This window comes from Melospiza melodia, chromosome 26, assembly GCF_035770615.1.
Source record: "Melospiza melodia melodia isolate bMelMel2 chromosome 26, bMelMel2.pri, whole genome shotgun sequence".
NCBI lineage: Eukaryota > Metazoa > Chordata > Aves > Passeriformes > Passerellidae > Melospiza > Melospiza melodia.
Genome location: NC_086219.1, coordinates 5,276,545 through 5,296,348, shown reverse-complemented (window position 1 = coordinate 5,296,348; position 19,804 = coordinate 5,276,545). Strand labels below are relative to the sequence as shown.

Sequence of the window (19,804 nt, the reverse complement as noted above, 5' to 3'; positions counted from 1 at the left end):
TCTCCCACCCCCTGCCATGGAACGTGGCTGAGCCCGCGGTTTTCCCTTCCCCAGCAGCAGCAATCCCTGCTAATTGCTCAGGCCCCAGCTTGATGAAGCGTTTACAAAGCTCACTTGACTCCAGCCCAACTCGGCGAGGCAATTAAACACCCTCATAAATCCTCCTGCGGTAAATGAGCCTTGATGGGAGCTCAGGGCTCAGCCCCACATTCCCTTCTCCCCTTTCCCAGCCGGGAGGGATCACGGCCACGGCACTGCCCCGAGCTTCCCACACTCCCCACGGGCTCTGCAGCCTCCTGGCCCTGCTCTGGTGTCCCTGTCCCTCCCACAGCAGGGTCACTGTGTCCCCTGGGGCAGGAGCCAGCTGGGAATGGGGCTGGTGGCAGATCCAAGGGGATGCCAGGAGGGAACTGCATCTCCTTCAGCTTAGAATCCCCACTCGGAGCCTTTTCTTTCCTTCCCTCAAGGCTGCTTAGAGTCCCTGATGCCTCCCGTAGTTCCTCCTGGATGGAAGCTCTTCCCATGACTCCTGGAAGTGGAACAAATGAGTCTCTCAGTGCCCAGAGCTATGAGAAGCTCTGCAGAAAGAGAAAATTCTGAGCACCTGCCCTGGTGGAAGGGTGAAGTGGGATAAGCTCTAAACCAGGCTGGTTCTCCAAACCAGGCTGGGATTTTCTGGACATTGGTTTGGAGATGCAGGGAGCTGCAACACTTTGTCAAACCCAACCAACTCCACCACCCCAGCCCTTCCTTGAGTCCCTCTCTATCCCTCCATGGGCTCTCCCTCACCAAACTGGCCAGCAAAGGCAGGAATCCAGTAAGAAACACACCTGAGCAGGTCTTGGCTCCTGGACAGCCACCATGAGGCTGTGAGAGGCTGTTTGCTCACTCCCAACCTGGCCAATAAATGATTTATTCAGTATGTTTGTGGTGCTTTTGTTTCTCACCCTGCTGCTGTTACTCCCTGAGAGGTTACAGAAGCGGAGCAGCACATGAAGAATAACTCAGACCAAAATGTTTATTTTCCAAACAGGTTAGGACAGCCACAGGTGCAGCTGGAAAGAGGCAGCAGCAAGAAGGACCAAGGTGGTGTCCAGGAACCTGGATCAGAGAGAAGCTGGCCAAACAAACTGGGTCTGGCAGAGCCAGTTTTCATGTGGTCTGGGAAAAGTGGGCATTAATCAGCTCCAGCAGGTGACCAATGGTTTCTAGAGAGTCTTGCTGGGGCAGCTGCTTGGCCAGGTCGAAGGCTTTCATCCCCAGCTCCTGGGCCTGGAATGGGACAGAGAAACGCCCAGGCATGGTCAGGAACCTGGATTTTCTCATGGGAGAGTTAAATACCTGCTGAGGCTCAGCCTGGAGCAGATCCAGGCTCTCTTTCCGAGGTGACCTGCACAAGCTGCTTTACAGGAGAGCCTAAAGCTGCCAGCAGATCCCATATTTAGGATCCAGTGGTGCAGACAGAAGATTACTGACCCCAGCCCCCCGTGCTGAGCATCACCTCCTGTCTAACACAGCTCCTCTGAACAATCCCGAAGCCATTTCAGGGAAAAAAACCCAGCTGTACTGACTCTGAACTAAATCCTTCATTTCTCTTGATAAGGAACAAAATAATTTCCCTTGCTAGCTCTTCTAGGGGTTAGAAACCCTCACAATTATAAAGCTTTGTCTTTTTCATTTTTCAAATAAATTCAAATTTGTTTCTGTGTCCCAAACACAAGTTTCATTGTATTATATAAAGCCAAGTTGTGGCTTCTATAATATAATGAAGAGACCATTAATATTTCATTACAGTATTGTTCAACACCTGTATTTTCACTCCTCAATACCCAGGCTGAAGAAATTCAGGGTTTTGAGCTCTGATCCCAAACACAAGGACTTGATTTCCAGATGGTATCTGCTCAGCACATCCTCAAAATCAATTCTTGGTAAATTAGAAATTACTGATCATGTGAATTTTTAAGCCATGAAGACACAGGAATGCAGATTCCAAACTGGAATTACAGACCCCAGTAGACTGAACCTTGAACTCAGAAGAGTCTGGCTCAAGGACAGGTCTGTGAACCCCAGATCTTGCTCTGTGTAACCCTTGAGCTCAGATCTAAAGGCAGCTACTGCCAAGATAGTCCAGATAAAGGAAGAACCCAGAAAATGTGGATAACTGCAGGATCCACTGGCCTGGCAGAGACCAAACCTCATCCCCCACGATTGTCAGCCTTTACAGGGTGCAGGTCACAGAGTCATGGAATAGTTTGACTAGTAAAGGACTTTAAAGCTGATCTCAGACCCCATGGCAGGGACACCTACAAGCCCCATCCAGCCTGGCCTTGGGCACTGCCAGGGATCCAGGGGCAGCCACAGCTGCTCTGGGCACCCTGCGCCAGGGCCTGCCCACCCTCACAGGGAAGGATTTATCCCAATATCCCACCCCAGCCCTTGGTTTGAGCACTTGAGGCACTTTGCTCTTGCTCACCAGCGCTGTGGGCTCAGGAGAAGCACCAAGGAACAAGAGGACCAGGACGGCCCCGGAGCAGCTGGCCAATTCTCCTGAACCCTTTCAGACCCAACCTACCTTGGCATAGTCCTGGCCCAGGTAGTGGATGATGGCCAGGGAGTGCAGGATTTGGGTTGTTTCCCCCAGGTGCTGCAGGGGTCCCTGCTCCCGCAGCTCCAGCAGCGCGCTCAGCATCCGCGCTCCCCTCTCGCGCTGCGCCTCGGCTGCAGGGACAGAAACGGTCCTGAGGGTGCATTTGTGCAAGGGAATAGCTCCAAAGCTGCCCAAGGGGCTCTTCTGGACAGCAAAGCATTTCTGTTACAAATATCAGCGTGGTCTGAGGGTGGGCAGGCCCTGGCACAGGTGCCCAGAGCAGCTGTGGCTGCTCCATCCCTGGAGGTGTCCAAGGCCAGGCTGGGCAGGGCTGGGAGAAACCTGGGATAGGGGAAGGTGTCCCTGCCATGCCAGGGGTGGGATTAGGTGGAACTTCAAGGTCCTTCCCATCCAAACCAGTGTGGGTGTCTGTGATCCCAGCTTCATGCAATTCCATGTCCATGAACAGGACTCCTTTCACGCAGTCAGTGCTTGTGGGTGCCATGGGACAGAGAGAGAGGAACATCAAGCATTCTCACAGCAGCTTGGGAGGAGTTTTAGGGGCTAGAAAGATGTAATAACTTGTTGACTATAAACACTTTGCAGGTACTGTTTTTCTACTTTATTTTTCTGTCCCTCTCAAGGACAGTGTGTGAGAAAGATCTTTCTGTTAGTTAGCCAATAGAATAGAATCTATTGTCCCACTCTATAAAAACCTTGTGGTTCTTTTGAATAAATCCTTCTTTGCCTTTGCTACCATCCTGCCTCTCACCTGTTCCTGTCCCAACATTGGCACACAAGTGACAAGTGCTTGTGTTGTGCCTTCAGGCAGGATGTGGAGTCACAACAGCTGAGGAAAAGAACTGTTTTTCTACTCCTGTCACACCAAAGATGGTCTCCTGTAGCTCTGCCTTAGGGCTCTTCCTACTCTGGGAACTCCTGATGGAGGAGGTGCCAGGATAATGGGATTTTCAGAAATGTTTCTCTTAAAATCACAGAACCCCAGACTGCTTTGGTTTGGAAGGGATCTTAAAGACATCTCATTCCAATCCATGGCCATGGGCAGGACACCTTCCACTAGACCAGGTTGCTCCAAACCCTGTCCAACCTGACCTTGAACGTTTCAGGGAGAGAAATTTTTATCGCCTTTCCTGAATCAGCACAGATGGTAGAAAGGAGCCAAGAACCAGAGTCTGGTCTGGTTTCAGGGAAGCCTGAGGTTGTCCCAGGGACACACTGATGCTTTCTGCACCTTCATGTGCCAGTGAGAGACTCCCCAGCCTTTCTCCCAAGAGTGGTCTCCTGATTAATACACCCAATTATCTGTACAGGCTATTCCATCATGAACTGCTGCTCCCACACCTAAGTGAGCTGAGATGTCACATCCATTATTAAAGGGAGACTGAGGAGCTGCAGAGAAATGAGAATGTTTGAGTATCAAATTCCACCCGGGGAGGTTTACTTGCAATATTAGGAAGAAATTTTTTTCATGGAAAGGCAGGTAAAGCATTGGAACCATGCCTAGGGAGATGGTGCAGTCCCCATGCCTGGAAGTGTTCAGGAAGCACATGGACATGCCATTTGGGATGTGGGTTAGTGGGGAACAGGACAGTGCTGGAGGATTGGCTGGACTTGATGATTTTAAAGTGATGATTCCACGAGTCCACAAATCAAATTTTGCTTTGCTCCAGTCAGTGCCAAGGGAGCTGTGAAACAGAATGCAAAGCTTGGATTCCATGGAACACACTTATTCCTCAAGAACTGGCATTGCCATTCAACCCAGCCTCTGGTATACCATGATCTGTAGGGTGCAGGGACTCTTTAACCCCCAGTTCCCAAAGGTTTAGGAGCAATATCAGCTCTTACTGGTGCCTTCCTCGGGGCCTTCCTCCTCCTCGGAGAAGGGCGACGCCTCTGCCTGCGCCTGCAGCGCTCGCTGGTGCCCGTGCAGGGAGCTCAGCAGCCAGGCATGCCACAGGCTGCTCACCTGGCAGCAAACACGGCAATTATTGCACTCCTGTGGATCCCTGGCATTCCCTTGTTCTCCAAACAATGCCCCTGCACGGCCCGTGCCCTGCGGGTCACTGAGCTGGATGTCCCCAGAGGGATCGTCCTGCTCCGCGCCCACACAGCCCAGCTGAGATCCTGTCACACACATCTTTGGTGGAAAATCCTTGCCTTGGGATTTGTCCTCCTGAGAAGCTGAGAGGCCTCAGGAACAAAATGTGAACATTGGTTATCTGCTGCTGTGGAATGCAACGGGGGAATCTGTGATTAGCTCATGTTAATTGTTTTTAATTAATGGCCAATCACAGTCAGCTGGCTCAGACTCTCTGTCCGAGCCACAAGCCTTTGTTATCATTCTTTCTTATTCTATTCTTAGCCAGCCTTCTGATGAAATCCTTTCTTCTATTCTTTTAGTATAGTTTTAATATAATATATATCATAAAGTAATAAATCAAGCCTTCTGAAACATGGAGTCAGATCCTCATCTCTTCCCCCATCCTCAGACCTCTGTGAGCACCATCACAGGATCCCTCCCTTCTCCAGCTGATTTTCACCCAACCTCAACAAATCTAAACAAAATCTTCACCAAAAGCTCATGGAGTTGAAATTTAGGACAGGAATTTGCAGCTCCCAGCACCTTATTTCCATAAAAATTGACTTAAACAAATAAAAGTTAATTTTTTTCAGTTATTAAATCAATTAGATAATTATTACTTTCCTTGCTTGATCAATCCATTCTGAAAATCTTTTATCAATGTGGAATTTACAGGAATTTTATAGGAAATTTGGTAGCAAAGCTGTTTTTTAACAAGGTTTGGCTGCCCAAACTGAAGAATTTTGAACTGATTATATGAATAATATCTCATCGTTTTAACTCAGATAATTATTTATTTTATTGTTATTTATATATTATTTATATATTATTATATAATATATATCATTATTTATATTCATATTATGAATATTATTATCTATACTATAATATTATATCTATATTAATATTATATATTGACAATAATTATATATTATATATTATATATTATTATATATTATTATATATTATCATATTATATTATATATTATTATATTATATTATATTAATATATTATATTGATATATTAATATATTAATATAATATTATATTATAATATATTATATTGTAACAATTATTATTATTATTGGTTTTTATTTTTATTTTTATTTTTATTTTTATTTTTATTTTTATTTTTCATTAACTCAGATAATTATTTAGTTTCTGGGACTGATTCTAAAAGGCAACACTGACACTTGATATGGTCATCATCCCATTGAAAGGAAATGGAAAAAAAGCCTAGAAAAACCCAGAGGATGATTTTTGGTTCTACCAACCTCAGAATAGAGTGAGTCTGCTGCATCCATTTTATTCTGGTGGAAGAAAATATTGGCCATGTGGAAATATCCTCCAGAGACCTCAATAGAATTTAGTCCAAACTCAGCAGTTGCCAGGTAAACCTGAAATAAATATTAAATAAAAAATAAGCCCCAGAAGGTTCATGTTCATGTCAAACCTGGGAAGTTTTTCATTGTGGATTAATATTGCAAATGCTGGGGGGTTTTTAATGTGTAAATTATACCTGACAGTGATTGGAAAATGTGACATTTAAAAGCTGTTTTTTGGGGGTTATGTACCGGAATGAGGTGCCAAAATCTCTGTTTGGGGGTTATCCATAGAAATGAGGTATTAAGCTGTATTTTGGGGGTTTTGTAAAGGAATAAGGTATAAACCTCTATTTCGTGGTAATTCATGGGAATATGAGGTACCAAAGAATTGCATTTTGGGGGTTATCCATAGGAATACACCCAGTTCACAGAGTTTATCCATAGGAACCTAGTAAAAATCTGTATTTTGGGGTTATGTAAAGGAATAAGGTATAAAAGCCCTATATTTTGTGGTAATTCATAGGTATATGAGGTACTAAAGAATTGCATTTTGGGGGTTATTCACAGGAATACACCCAGTTCACAGAGTTTATCCATAGGAACCTACTCAAAATCTGTATTTTGGGGCTTGATCCATGGGAATGCAACACCCTAAACCCTCCCTGGCTGGGGCAGAGGCGCCTCTTGGTTCATTCTCTGAAGTCCAGAGCAGGTTTCCCACCTGTCCCCCTGTCCCTGTGCCCCGTGTCCATCTGTCCCCCCTCTCCCAGCCCCCAGGCAGTCCTGCTCTCCCCCAGAGGAAGAGTGGGAAGGCAGAGCAGCATTCCAGCTATTCTGAGCTCCTGTGTGACTCTCAGCAGATCCCAGACACGCAGCCAAGGTCCAGGCAGGTCCTGAACTTGCTGAGAGCTAAAAACTTCTTACCTGGTGCCCTTGCAGGCGCCACATTTAGGGAATTAAAAAAAGAAAGAAAAAAAAAAAAAAAAAAAAAAAAAGGGAGGGGAGGAGGATTTTGGAAGTCTCCAAAGAGTTTTAGGAGATTCCTTTGTGGGATTCTCAAATGCCCAAAGGGTTTTTAGACCAAGCAGAGACATGGTTGTGTGTTATAATAGAAAGGGTCTGACTCTTCTCCCTTTATGTCATCATTTACACCCACACAAAGCCACTATCAAATTCCACAGGAGTGGGGATACATCACTCAGCACTGGATCACTGGATAAATTTAGTCCACATGGGACAGAAATAGGAGGTGGAGAAGTTCATCTGGCTTTGGAGGATCAAATGACAGGCAAAGCATCCACAGGAACACAGGTGGCAATGACCAATTCCAAACAGTTTTGGTGGAATTTGAGAAAATGTCATTGAATCAATACTGAAATAGAGAAATAAGGCATTAATTAAATAATGGGTGACAGAGCTGGGAAATTATTGAGGGAAATAACAGCCAAAATTTAAAATATCTGTGGAATAAAGGCAGCTCCATCAGCTTGGGGCAGGAATGTCTGGGCATCTCTGCACTGAAATGAAGCTGATGGAGAAATTTATAGGGAGAAGCCATAGAGACAAGGAATGTGAGGAACATATGAGGAGTGTCTGAGGGGGCTCAGCCTGGAGCAAAGGAGGCTCAGGGGGCCCTTGTGGCTCTGCACAGCTCCTGACAGGAGGGGACAGCTGAGGGGTCAGGCTCTGCTCCCAGGGAACAGGGACAGGAGGAGAGGGAACGGGATCAGAATGAGCCAGGGGAGATTCAGATTGGATATTGGGAAAAATCCCTCATGGGAAGGGTGTTCAAGGATTGGAACAGGCTGCACAGGGCAGTGGTGGAATCACCACCCCTGGAGGTGCTCAAAAAATGAGACATGGGTTTGTGGTGGAGCTGGCACTGCTGGGAAATGATCAGAACTTGATGATCATGGAGGGCTTTTCCAGCCCTGGTGATTCCACGATTCTCTGTCACTTCACAGCAAACTGGCAAAACACATCTTCAGCTCCACAGGTGTCTCAGATCTATCCAGTGTAGGTGTCTGTGGTGTGAACCCTCTCACAATCCCAAATCTGCCTGTTGCCATTTCCACACTGATCTGGGAGGAGAGAGGGAATTAAAATGGAAGGAATTAAAATGGAATAATGCTTGCTCCTGTGTTCCAAGGGACTTACATCATTGGCCAGGTGATACAGAGCCTGGTCCATGTTTCCTTCAGCAATAGAGAAAAGCCCCAGCCCTTGGTGTAGCTTAGACTGGAGAGCAGCACTGCAGTCTGGGCTTTGGAGCACGATCCACTGGGCTTGGGAGAGGTATTTGGCTGCCTGTCGGGGACGGCCAGCACCTGGAATGACATGGAGGGATAATCAGGGGAATAAGGAAGGTAAAGGAGCATTTTTTAATCTGGAGAATGCTACTGACTGTCCTGGGGTAGCTTGATATGGAAATGCATTTTGGGGATTCCCCACTTCTTTCCCAAGTGCTTCTGAGTTACCCTGGTAACTCATTTACAGACAGGTGAATGTGTAGAGAGCTCCAAAAGGAGCCAGAAAACACAGAATTCCAGACTGATTTGGATTGAAGGGGACCTTCAGGGTCATCTAGTACCACCCCCTACCATGGGCAGGGACACCTTCCTCTATCCCAGGTTGCTCCAAGCCCCATCCAACCTGGCCTTGGACACTTCCAGGGATGAGGCAGCCACAGCTTCTCTGGAGAAACTGTGCCAGGGCCTCTGCACTCTCACAGGGAAGGATTTCTTCCCAATATCCCATTCCCGTGTCTGCCCTCTTGTCCTGGCACTCCATCCCTTGTCCCAATTCCCTCTCCAACTCTCTTGGAGCCGCTTTAGGCACTGGAAGGGGCTCTGAGGTTTCCCTGGAGCCTTCTCCAGGTGTGCACCCCCAGCTCTCCGAGCCTGGCTCCATGTCAGAGGCTACACTGCTCACAATCCCTCTGGAACACGTGTCCTGAACAGGTTCACTGCAGGCAGGCACTGCTGTCTCTCACTCTATCACACTGGAATTACTCACTGGGTTTTTTCTCCCTGCTCTCACCACAGCCCTGAGTCAGCCCCGCTGTGCCAGCAGAGCATTGTGTGAGCTCCTGGAATGGCAGTGATTTACAGGCAGAGCAGCTCCCATGCCCTTATTTGCCACGTTTTCCAAAGCAAACAATGAGAAAAAGCCCTGCTCAGGCAGAGCAAGATTTGAGAATGAACCGGGAGTTCTTTGGGTGCAATGGCCTCTGAAATGTTTGCTGAGATAAGAGCACAACTAAGCACCCTGTGGAATTTAACGCTTTGGGGAGTCATCTGAGGCCGTGGAGGTAAATAATAGAATTTCATACAGCTTCTCCTGTGGGAATTGGTGGAGAGGGAGAAAACATTTCATTTGATTTCATTGATCTCCTGAGCGCTGAGTGCGGAAAAGGGGTGTGAGGGGGGTGTGTGTGTGTGTGACAGCTCACGTCTCTGCAATGCCCTTGAGGCACAGCAGGGCCCACAAGTGCTCCTGCCCAGATAAATGGCAAAAGGAAAGCAGAAACCTGAGCCGGGGGGCCTTGTCCTTGCCAGCATTCCCGTGTTGACAATGCTCACCCGTGCAGGCCTCGGCCAGGAGCAGATAGATGGGCAGGAGGCGCAGGGAGGCCGGGCCCAGCAGGCGGGAGCTGGAGCGCAGGGCCTGCAGGGCCGCAGGGATGGCTTCCAGGGGCTGCCCTGCCCACACAAAGCACTGTGCCCTGCTCATGGCCACGGCAACCAGGGACTCCTGAGGGGAAAAACGGGGAGAAAGAAATCACAGAACCCTCTAAGAGCTGAAATGAGGGGTGAGGGACTCCAGGGGCTGTGCTCAGCGCCACCCCAATCAGGGACTCCTGCAGGGAAACACAGCAGGGCCACGGTGAGAAAAAACAGGGAAAAGAAATCACAGAACCCTGTAAGAGCTGAAATGAGAGGTGCAGGACTCCAGGTGGCTCTCCAAAATGCAGTTACAGCAGTCCAGGGTTGTGGGTGACAGAGCCTGTGCCTACAGCTGTCAGCTCCAGCTGCCGGCCTGGAGACCTGCATCCCTCATTTAGGCTCTTACTGATGGTGCCCCACGTTGAGCACCACTGAAAGAGCCTAAATGAGAGATGTGAGACTCCAGGCAGCTCTCCAAAATGCAGTTACAGCAGTCCAGGGTTCTGGGTGACAGAGGCTGTGCCTACAGCTGTCAGCTCCAGCTGCAGGAGGGTCTGGAGACCCACGTCCCTCATTCAGGTTCTTATTAATCTCTCTTACTACTGGCACCCCACGTTGGGCGCCACTGTAAGAGCCTAAATGAGGGATATGGGACTCCAGGCAGCTCTCCAAAATGCAGTTTATTGTATATCCAAGAGTTACAGCAGCCCAGGGTCATGGATGACAGCTGTGCCCACAGCTGTCAGCTCCAGCTGCAGACAGGCCTGGAGACCCCTTGGTTTTGGTTACAATGCATTATATACTTTTCTTTTGGTTACAATGCATTATACACTTTTCTTTGCTGAGCATCTTAATAGAATAGAACCAATCTCTACCTTAACTTTCATCTATAGCCCATCATAACTACTATAATTACCATATTCATGTTACTGTTCTCCAATCACTAAAAGTTAGTACATTGCAGTTTAAGCTAGAAGTTGTTATTCCGTTTTCTTGCAGTGGAAAATCCTGAGACCTTTTTTCTACTTGCAGCTTTGCTGACTTGTTTGCCTGTGCTATCTTCCTGCTTGGTAAAACCATCTTTTTGTTTGAGGTGGGTTTATCCTTTGCTCTAAGTCATAAAAACCCCTTCTAACTAACACACCCTTTGCCTCCTTGGTTATCTAGTAACACTGGCTCAGCAATTCTTTTTTCTGTATCAAAACTTGCTTCCATCTCTATTCCTTCATCAGACTCTACATTGAAAAATGCTTCTGCTAAGGACACGTATCTGTGAGACTTTCTTGTCAAATTTTCATCCTTCCCAACAGAACCCCACAACGGTTTGGGTTGGAGAGACCCTAAAGCCCATCTCATCACATCCCCTGCCATGGGACACTTTTCACTAGACCAGGTGTGTCACAGACATATTTTCTGAAAAATCCTTTTGCCAGCATCTTTTCTCCTGAGAAGATGAAAAGCTTCAGCTTCTCCATATTTTGCTGCTATGGAATGTGATTTGGAGAATTGTTTACCCAGCATGTGAAATTGGTTTTACTTGATGACCAATGACAGCCACCTGTGTCATGGCTGCACAAGATTTTATCATCATTCCTTTCTAAGCCTTCTGATGAAATCTTTTCTTCCATTCTTTTAGCAGAGCTTTAATATACCATTTTCTTTTAATATAATATATATCTTAAAATAATAAATCAGCCTTCTGAAACATGGAGTCAAGATTCTCATCTCTTCCCTCGTGCTGGGACCCCTGCAAACACCCCCACATCGTGGTTACAGATGCACAGGCTCTTTTTAAAATTGGGTTTTCAAATTAAAAAGCAGCAATTGTAATGTAGTTTGTGGCTGTAATTAATAGACAGACATTAAAGCTGTCATATTAGAAGGTATTAGAGTCTGGCTCCATTCCTGCTCTGAGCAGGAACAGCTTTGGTCATGTGGTGTCTTCCTGGATGAAGAATCCTTTACGCCTCCTGACAAGGTCTCATAAGGCTGCAGCAATAAAAGCTGTGAAGCACAGAAAATGATCATCACAAGACCAGAAAGGAGATTAGAGCCAGGGGCTCTGGTGTGACTCAGAGCCAGCCAAGCCCCGTGCTGCCAGCCTGGCACAGCTCCAGCTGCTGGAGAGAGCTCCTCACAGGGAACTGCAGCTTCATCCCACCCTCTCCTGGCTGCTCCCAGACTGGGATTTGGTGTGCAGAGCCTGAAAACTGGTCAGAATCAGAATGTATTGTTCTTCCTGGCTGCTCCTGGACTGGGATTTGGTGTGCAGAGCCTGAAAACTAGTGAAAATCAGAATGTGTTACACTTAGCAAATCCATCCTCAGCTGGGGATGCTGCAGTGTTTGGGTTTGTCAGAATCCAAAACTTACCCTGTATTATCCATATATACATGGCACAGCTCCAGCTACTGGAGACAGGGCCAGGAAACCAGGAGAGAGCTCCTCACAGGGAACTGCAGCTTCATCCCACCCTCTCCCCTGCTGCTCCTGCACTGGGATTTGGTGTGCAGAGTGTAAAAACTGGTCAGAATCAGAATGTGTTACACTCAGCAAATCCATCCCCAGCTGGGGATGCTGCAGTGTTTGGGTTTTTCAGAATCCAAAACTTACCCTGTATTATCCATATATACATGGCACAGCTCCAGCTACTGGAGACAGGGCCAGGAAACCAGGAGAGAGCTCCTCACAGGGAACTGCAGCTTCATCCCACCCTCTCCCCTGCTGCTCCTGCACTGGGATTTGGTGTGCAGAGTGTAAAAACTGGTCAGAATCAGAATGTGTTACACTCAGCAAATCCATCCCCAGCTGGGGATGCTGCAGTGTTTGGGTTTTTCAGAATCCAAAACTTACCCTGTATTATCCATATATACATGGCACAGCTCCAGCTACTGGAGACAGGGCCAGGAAACCAGGAGAGAGCTCCTCACAGGGAACTGCAGCTTCATCCCACCCTCTCCTGGCTGCTCCTGCACTGGGATTTGGTGTGCAGAGTCTGAAAACTGGTCAGAATCAGAATGTGTTACACTCAGCAAATCCATCCCCAGCTGGGGATGCTGCAGTGTTTGGGTTTGTCAGAATCCAAAATTTACCCTGTACTTATCCATATATCCATGGCACAGTTCCAGCTACTGGAGACATGGCCAGGGAGCAAGGAGAGAGCTCCTCACAGGGAACTGCAGCTTCATCCCACCCTCTCCTGGCTGCTCCCAGACTGGGATTTGGTGTGCAGAGTTTGAAAAGTGGTCAAAATCAGAATATATTGCCCTTCCTGGCTCTCCTGCACTGGGATTTGGTGTGCAGAGTTTGAAAAGTGGTCAAAATCAGAATGTATTACACTCAACAAATCCATCCCCAGCCAGGGTTGGTGGTGCAGCTGCTCCTGCAGTGTTTGGGTTTGTCAGAATCCATAACTTATCCTGTATTATCCATACCTAGCTGCTCCCTGCCTTTTTGCTGCTCCTACCACTCCACACCATTTTCCTCTCCGAGGTTAGCAGCAGCTGATGCAATCCCCAGCTCCACAAACAGACCTCCATCCCAATTCCTCCTCCCTGCCAGGAGCTGCGCATTCTGCGCCCTTACAGGGGTGCCAAGGAAAAAGCACAAGGATCCTTGTAGGATGATAGAATTCCAGAAAGGTTTGGGTTGGGAGAGGCCTTAAAGCTCATCTTTTCCACTCCCTATCATGGGAAGGGACAATTCCATAGACCAGGTTGCTCGGAGCCCATCCAGGCACTACTGACACTTCTCCATCAGCTTTTCCCAGCAGTGCTGCAGCAGGAAAGCTGTCTGGGAATCAGTGGTGCTGCTGGAGAGCACAAAACTGTTGGTTCTAGCCTGGTTTTCTCAGTGAGACCCTGAGGAAACACAAGTTCACCCCTTCATCACCCTCTGCCTCCAGCTGGGGCTGAGCTGGGCAGTCTCAGAGCTCCTGGAGGCCAGGCTTGGGCATTCTGCTGAGCTTGAACTGCCTGCAGAGAGGCAGAGTTGTGCCATGGGTGAAGGAGGAACTCCAGGATAGCCTGGGAGAGTTTCCTGGAGATCCTGGCTGAGGTCAAGAGACACCTTTGGGATGAATGAGATCACCAAAGGGCACAGCCCAGAGCAACAGCCCCTGGTGCAGTGAGGAGAGCCAAGAGCCAGAAAACACAGCACCCATTCCTGAGCTACCAGAACATGGAAAGGGCAAAGAGAGGTTTTCCAGAGATGTTCTGGCATCCCTGCAAGTGTCCAAGGGTGGGTTGAACAGGGCTTGGAGCACCCTGGGATAGTGGAAGTGTCCCTGCCCTTGGCAAGGGGTGGAATAAAATGGACTTTAAGGTCTCTCCCATGCCAAACCAGTTTGGGATTCTGAGTGTGTCCAGCGAGCAGGTGGTGCCCAGGAGAAAGTCAGCACAAGCTTGGGGCAGCAGCAGCAGGAAAAGCTGGTTATTTCTCAGGCTGCTTTTTCTGTCTGTGCCAGTCTGGTGCAAGCAGTGCAAACCCCAGTGCGTGGGCACGGCCCAGATTGGCATCTGGGAGGTGCTGGAGATTGGGATCTTTCTTTTTTTACTCCTTGTCAATGCTATCTTTGCTGCTTCCCATGGCCTGAAACATCTGCAGCGAGGACAAAGCTGGGGGTTGGACCCTGGCACGGCTTCCAGGAGGAGAAGGAGGAGCAGGAGTTGCCCTGGAGCAGTGAATATTTCCACCCACAGCTCCAAGCCTTGGAGCAAGGCTCCCTTTGGCCCTGAAGAGCCCTGGGGGGATGGTTCCCTGCCCTGGTTTCCCCCCACCTGGGCTCTCTCCATGGGTGATGCAATTTGAGGTTTCTCTGAAGATGCCCCCACACAGTTTTTGGGGTTTGAGGGGGCTGAGGACCCCAGCTCTGCTCCAGGTGGGAGCAGGGGGTGGGAACACACTCAGGGCTCAGTGCCACACCCTTTATTCACTCCCAGGCACCAAAATCTACGGTGTGTCTGGAGAAATGGCACCAAAATCTACGGCGTGCCTGAAGAAATGAGGATTTCAGGGAGAGGGAAGGCTCCAGTGAGCTGGAGGAGAGCAGGGCTGGGTCTTTTCCCATGCCCAGGAGCTGTGGGGAGCTGACATCACACAGGCAGGTGAGGCTCATCTCCAAACAGAAACCTGGAGCTCTGCTGGTTTGGAGGTGCTGTCTGCAGGCACCCCCCTGGCTATGTTGACAGAAGCAGATTTCTATCAACAAAGCTTTGGAGCACAGACAAGGAATGAAACTCATAAAAGCTCCTGGCTCCCTGCTCCTTGGACCACAGGGCATTTGGATGTGCCCAGCTTTCCCTGGGTCCTGACTGAGGCTGCAGCTCTGTGTTTGCTAAACAAACACGGGGCAGGAGTGGGTGAAGTGCAGCAGAAATGTTCAAAAAGCAGCAAAACCAAGGCAGGCTTTGGGCAGAAGGTTTTTTCTCTGGTTATCATGAGTCTGCAGAGCTTCTCCTTCGACTCCAAAGGACTTTTTTGCATAAAATTCCAGACTGGTTTGGGTTGAAGGAAGCCTAAGGCTCATCTTGCAATGGCAGGGACATTCTCCATTATCCCAGGGTGCTCCAAGCCCTGTCCAAGCTGGCCTGGGACACTTCCAGGGATCCAGGAGAAGCCACAAATTCTCTGTGCAACCATTCCACGGCCTCCTCACCCTCACAGGGAAAAAAGTTTTTAAGCACTTTTGTTGGATCTGGAATAGGAAAGTGATGCACTAAATCACATCCCCAACACCTCTGAGCCAGCCCAGACCCAACTTGGCTGCTCCAAATCCTGCTGGACACAAAGGAACTTCTCCCTCTTGCAGGTAACTGAGGGATTTCCACCATCTCCAAATCCTGCTGGACAAAAAGGAACTTTTTCCCTGAGGGATTTCCACTGTCTCCTCTATTTGGAGAGAAGGACAGCAAAGTGTTCCAGCACAGACCAGTCTCAAAATCAACTTCATTTAAACAGGCTGGAGACAAAGGTCAAAGAACAGATGATGTTAAGGGTTGTTAAGGAGCTTATAAATATCTCCACTTCAAAATAACCCCAGAGTCTTCTCTCCCTGCCTTGCCCATTCCCAGCCCCACACTGCTGTTTGCTCACCCAGTGTGAACCCCAATCAAGAGTGACTTTCTCTCCACCAGCCTTCCTGCTGTCTTTCCCCTCACCTAATTAAACCAGCAGATTAACTTCCAGCTAATGAAGGAGCACTTCCCTCAGCTGGCAGCCACGTGGCCTGCTGGAATGTATGGGGATAATTTTAGTTGCAATAAAGTCAGTGATGTAATCAGTGTCAACACCAGTGTTCAATAGCAGGGGAGTTTCTTGGAACAGCTTCAAGCTCTGCTGGATGCAGGATCCTGCCACACCCCCATGACACCCATTTTAACCTTCCTTGCAGGTTTTATAAAGAACAAACTTCAACAGAACCTGGAGTTCAGGAAGTTTTGCTTTTTCCCTTTGGGACACGCTGGCCTGACACACCTTCTGCGGACTTTGCTCAACAGTCTCACCTGGAATTTTCAGCCAGACAGGAGTTTCCAAACCAGCCCATGATGTCATTGCCCAGTTCCTGTAAAACCAAAAGGAATCTGATGCCTGAAGCCTGTCACAAGCTCTCACCAAACAGGACTTTTGCCTTTGGACTTCACCTTTCTGGAAGCTCCCAGGAAAGGTGACAGCAATGAGCTGGTCCCCAGAGCTGGGCCAAAAACACCTTAGAAGAGATCAGGACATGAAATAAACACTGTGGAAAAGGCTGGAGGCTCAGGAATTGTTGTGTTTGTAGGGATTCCTCCTTTGTGGCAGGGAGGAGTGATGGATCTGACTCCATGTTCTCAGAAGGCATATTATATTACATTACATTATATTATAGAATGATATACTAACTATACTAAAGAATATAGAAAGGATACAGACAGAAGGTTAAAAAGATAATAATGAAAACTCGTGATTCTTTCCAGAGTCCCAACACAGCTTGAACCTGATTGACCAAAGAGTGAAAACAACTCCCAGCAGAATGCAATGGAACAATCACCTGTGGGTGAACAATCTCCAAACACATTCCAAAGCAGCAAAACACAGGAGAAACAAATGAGATAAGAATTGTTTTCATTTTTCTCTGAGGCTTCCCAGGAGAAAAACCCTGGGTGAAGGGATTTTTCCAGAGAGTGTGAATGCCACGGGGAATGACAGAGAGGATGCTCCCACTCCCCTTATTTTCGAGGTTTTGTTTAAAAAAACAACCCCCAAACCTCTGCAACCAAGTCCCAAATCAACCAAGGAGGTGCCATCCTCATCCAGAGGGAGGAATTCTAAAAGATCCTGTGAAGGCAAAAGTCTTGCTTGGTTTTAGGCAAGAAACTCCTTTCTGGGCAAAAGTCTTGCTTGGTTTTAGGCAAGAAACTCCTTTCTGTTTTACAGGGATTGGGCAGTGACAGCCCAAGGCTGCTTTGGACACTCCAGGGTGGCTGAAAATTCCAGGTGAGCCCATGAAAATTCCATGGTGTGTCCCACTGTGGACAGCCAGGGTGGGGAGAGGAGCTGGGATTCCATCCCTGGGAGCACTTTGGAGCTGGGCTGGTTCCTCCTGCACCCACCTGCTTCCTCAGCAGTTCCTCCTTGCCTTCTTTTCTGTCCTTTGCAGAATGGAAACAGCGCTGGGGCTTGAGCACTGGGCTGAGCAGGTGGCAGATTTTGCTGTGGACGCTGTTCCAGTCAGTTTTCTGGTGGGAGACATCACTGGCAAAAGGAGGGGAGAAAGACACTGGTATTTGCTGGGATTTTACCTAAAATGAGATTATTCCCTGCTGTCTTCCAGGATTTCTCCACTCAGAGCCCCTGGGCTGCCTGCAGGGTACCCAAAACATGATATTCCCAAATGTCTCAATTTCACAGCTCCCTCCTGCCCCATCCCCACAGCTCCCTGTGCTAAAATCCCAAAACATGATATTCCCAAATGTCTCAATTTCACAGCTCCCTCCTGCCCCATCCCCACAGCTCCCTGTGCTAAAATCCCAATAATGATATTCCCAAATTTCTCAATTTCACAGCTCCCTCCTGCCCCATCCCCACAGCTCCCTGTGCTAAAATCCCAATGATGATATTCCCAAATTTCTCAATTTCACAGCTCCCTCCTGCCCCATCCCCACAGTTTTCTGTGCTAAAATCCTTATTTAAATCACTCCCTGAACTCCTGATCCAGCTCAGTTTGAACAAATCCAACAATGGAAAATCAAACCAAGCCACCCTTGTGGGAACTGCCTGAGCTTCAGGCTCTCTCCAGGCTCCATCCTGGCTCTGTGGAGGATGCTGAGCCCATCCCTGCCTCCTGAGCCTTGCCCCACATCTCATCCCTGTGTCTGTGTGTCCCAGGGACAATCCCTGCCTCTTCCTTGTGTCCCACACCACACTCCAGGCTTTGTCCCTGCTTCTCTGTCCTGTTCCTGCCTCCTACATTTCATCCTGGGCCTTGTCCACGTGTCCCAAGCCTCCTCCTGTGGCTGTTCCTGCTTCCTGGGCCTCACCCTTGATTTATTAAAAATGTGGATATTGATCTAGTACTGATATCCAACTGAGAGGGACAAAAATTCTCTAACAGTTTAAAGTTAGAAAGTGTGTGTTTATTTTGGGATGGCTCCCAAACACACACCCCAGTTTACAGGTGATTACAGAGTCCTTTTATCTATACAGGTACTGAATACCCAAAATACATATTCATGACTTTGGCACATCCCATTCCCCATATGGATACTGATCTGGTACCAATATCCAACTTAGACAGACAAAAACTCTCTAAGAGTTCAAAGTTAAAAAGTGTTTGTTTATTGCAGGCTAATTCCCAAATACACACTGCAATTTACAGGTGATTACAGAGCCCTTTTATCCATACAAGTATTGAACACCCAAAATACATATTCATGACTTTTACATCCCATTCCCAATATGGATATTGATCTAGAACCGATATCCAAAAATTCTCTAACAGTTTAAAGTTAGAAAGGGAATGTTTATTGCAGGATAATTCCCAAATACACACTGCAATTTACAGGTGATTACAGAGCCCTTTTATCCATACAAGTATTCATTTAAAGGTGATTACAAAGTTCTTTTATCTGTACAAATACTGAATACCCAAAATACAAATGCACATTCATAACTTTGGTACATCCCATTCCTCACTTCGTTAGGTAATTAGTTCAAAAGCTATTAAGCATGGTAATTACTTCAAAAGCTAATTATGCATGAGTAGTTTGTTCCTTGAAATAGGTCGGTGGTCCCTTTCATGGGGAGGGGTCCCAAAATGAGGAAATAAATGAAGTCATTCTCCATCTGACCTTTCTACCTTTTCAATGCAAATGTGACAAATGAACCCGTGGTAGAACTCCCATTCCTGTCTTCAATTGGTTTCAGAGCAGAGGAGGCCACAATTGTCTGATGTTCCTAAAAACAATTGTTCCTAAAAGCTATTTATCAGTTTCTATAATGAAGAATCATTGTACACACAGCTAACCAAACATTATGTTGACAAGCAATCAATTATTCGTTAATTACTAACTCTTAACTTCATCAAGGCCTACCCATTTATTTTGATTAACTCCATTAAAGCTTATCTCTAACCAAAACCTCAGCTCCTGTAAAATCTCTAAATTCCTTAGAGTTGATGCCTCACCCTGGCCCTTCTTCCCATGCCCTGTGCTTTGTGTCCTGAGCTTTTTGTGCCTCTCGTCCTGTCCAGAGTCTGTCCCTGCATTATCCTGAATGCCAATCCTCATCCCAAGCGTTCTGCCTGTGTCTCGGGCTCTCCCTGGAGGAATCCCTGCCTCTTCCTTCCTGGGCCTCATGCTGAATCTTCATCCCAACCTTGCTGCCTGTGCCTTAGCCCCACCCTGGAGCCAATCCCTGCCTCCTCCTTCCTGGCCCTCACGCTGAATCCTCATCCCAACCTTTCCAGGCTCTCCCCGGAGCCAACCCCTGCCTCCTCCTGCCCTGTCGCTGTCCCCCGGGCAGTCTCACCAGTAGTAGGTGAGGCGGCAGCCGGGGCAGCGCAGCGGCGCCCCTCGGGCCCCGCACAGTTCGCAGCGCGGCGGCCCCGCCATGCCGGCCCTGAACCCTCAGAGCGTCCCCGGTTGCCGGGG

The 19,804-nt window shown here is 47.9% G+C and overlaps 1 protein-coding gene and 1 long non-coding RNA gene across 2 annotated transcripts; one reads left to right on the top strand and one right to left on the bottom strand.

Moving 5' to 3' along the window:
* Positions 1-1,000: 1,000 nt before the first annotated feature.
* Positions 1,001-19,777, bottom strand: ZMYND12 (zinc finger MYND-type containing 12). Its single transcript, XM_063176956.1, has 8 exons — positions 19,683-19,777; positions 17,267-17,408; positions 9,595-9,766; positions 8,171-8,340; positions 5,963-6,085; positions 4,454-4,574; positions 2,573-2,718; positions 1,001-1,272 (listed from the first exon to the last, which is right to left on the bottom strand). The coding sequence occupies exons 1-8, from the start codon at positions 19,763-19,765 to the stop codon at positions 1,153-1,155; spliced, it is 1,077 nt and encodes a 358-aa protein (XP_063033026.1). The 5' UTR covers positions 19,766-19,777; the 3' UTR covers positions 1,001-1,152.
* LOC134429690 (uncharacterized) lies at positions 9,129-19,729 on the top strand. The gene is made up of 5 exons (XR_010030633.1): positions 9,129-9,323; positions 10,711-10,771; positions 17,091-17,150; positions 17,314-17,395; positions 17,488-19,729. It is a non-coding gene; the product is annotated as an uncharacterized LOC134429690 (long non-coding RNA).
* Positions 19,778-19,804: the final 27 nt, after the last annotated feature.

Bases quoted from the DNA above. Each gene is read 5' to 3' on its own strand.
- ZMYND12 (XM_063176956.1), bottom strand. From the start codon at position 19,765: ATGGCGGGGCCGCCGCGCTGCGAACTGTGCGGGGCCCGAGGGGCGCCG. The intron at 17,409-19,682 runs GTGAGACTGCCC...TCCTTTTGCCAG, and splicing joins TGCCGCCTCACCTACTACTG to TGATGTCTCCCACCAGAAAA. The intron at 8,341-9,594 runs GTGAGCATTGTC...ATGTCATTCCAG, and splicing joins CCTGGCCGAGGCCTGCACGG to GTGCTGGCCGTCCCCGACAG.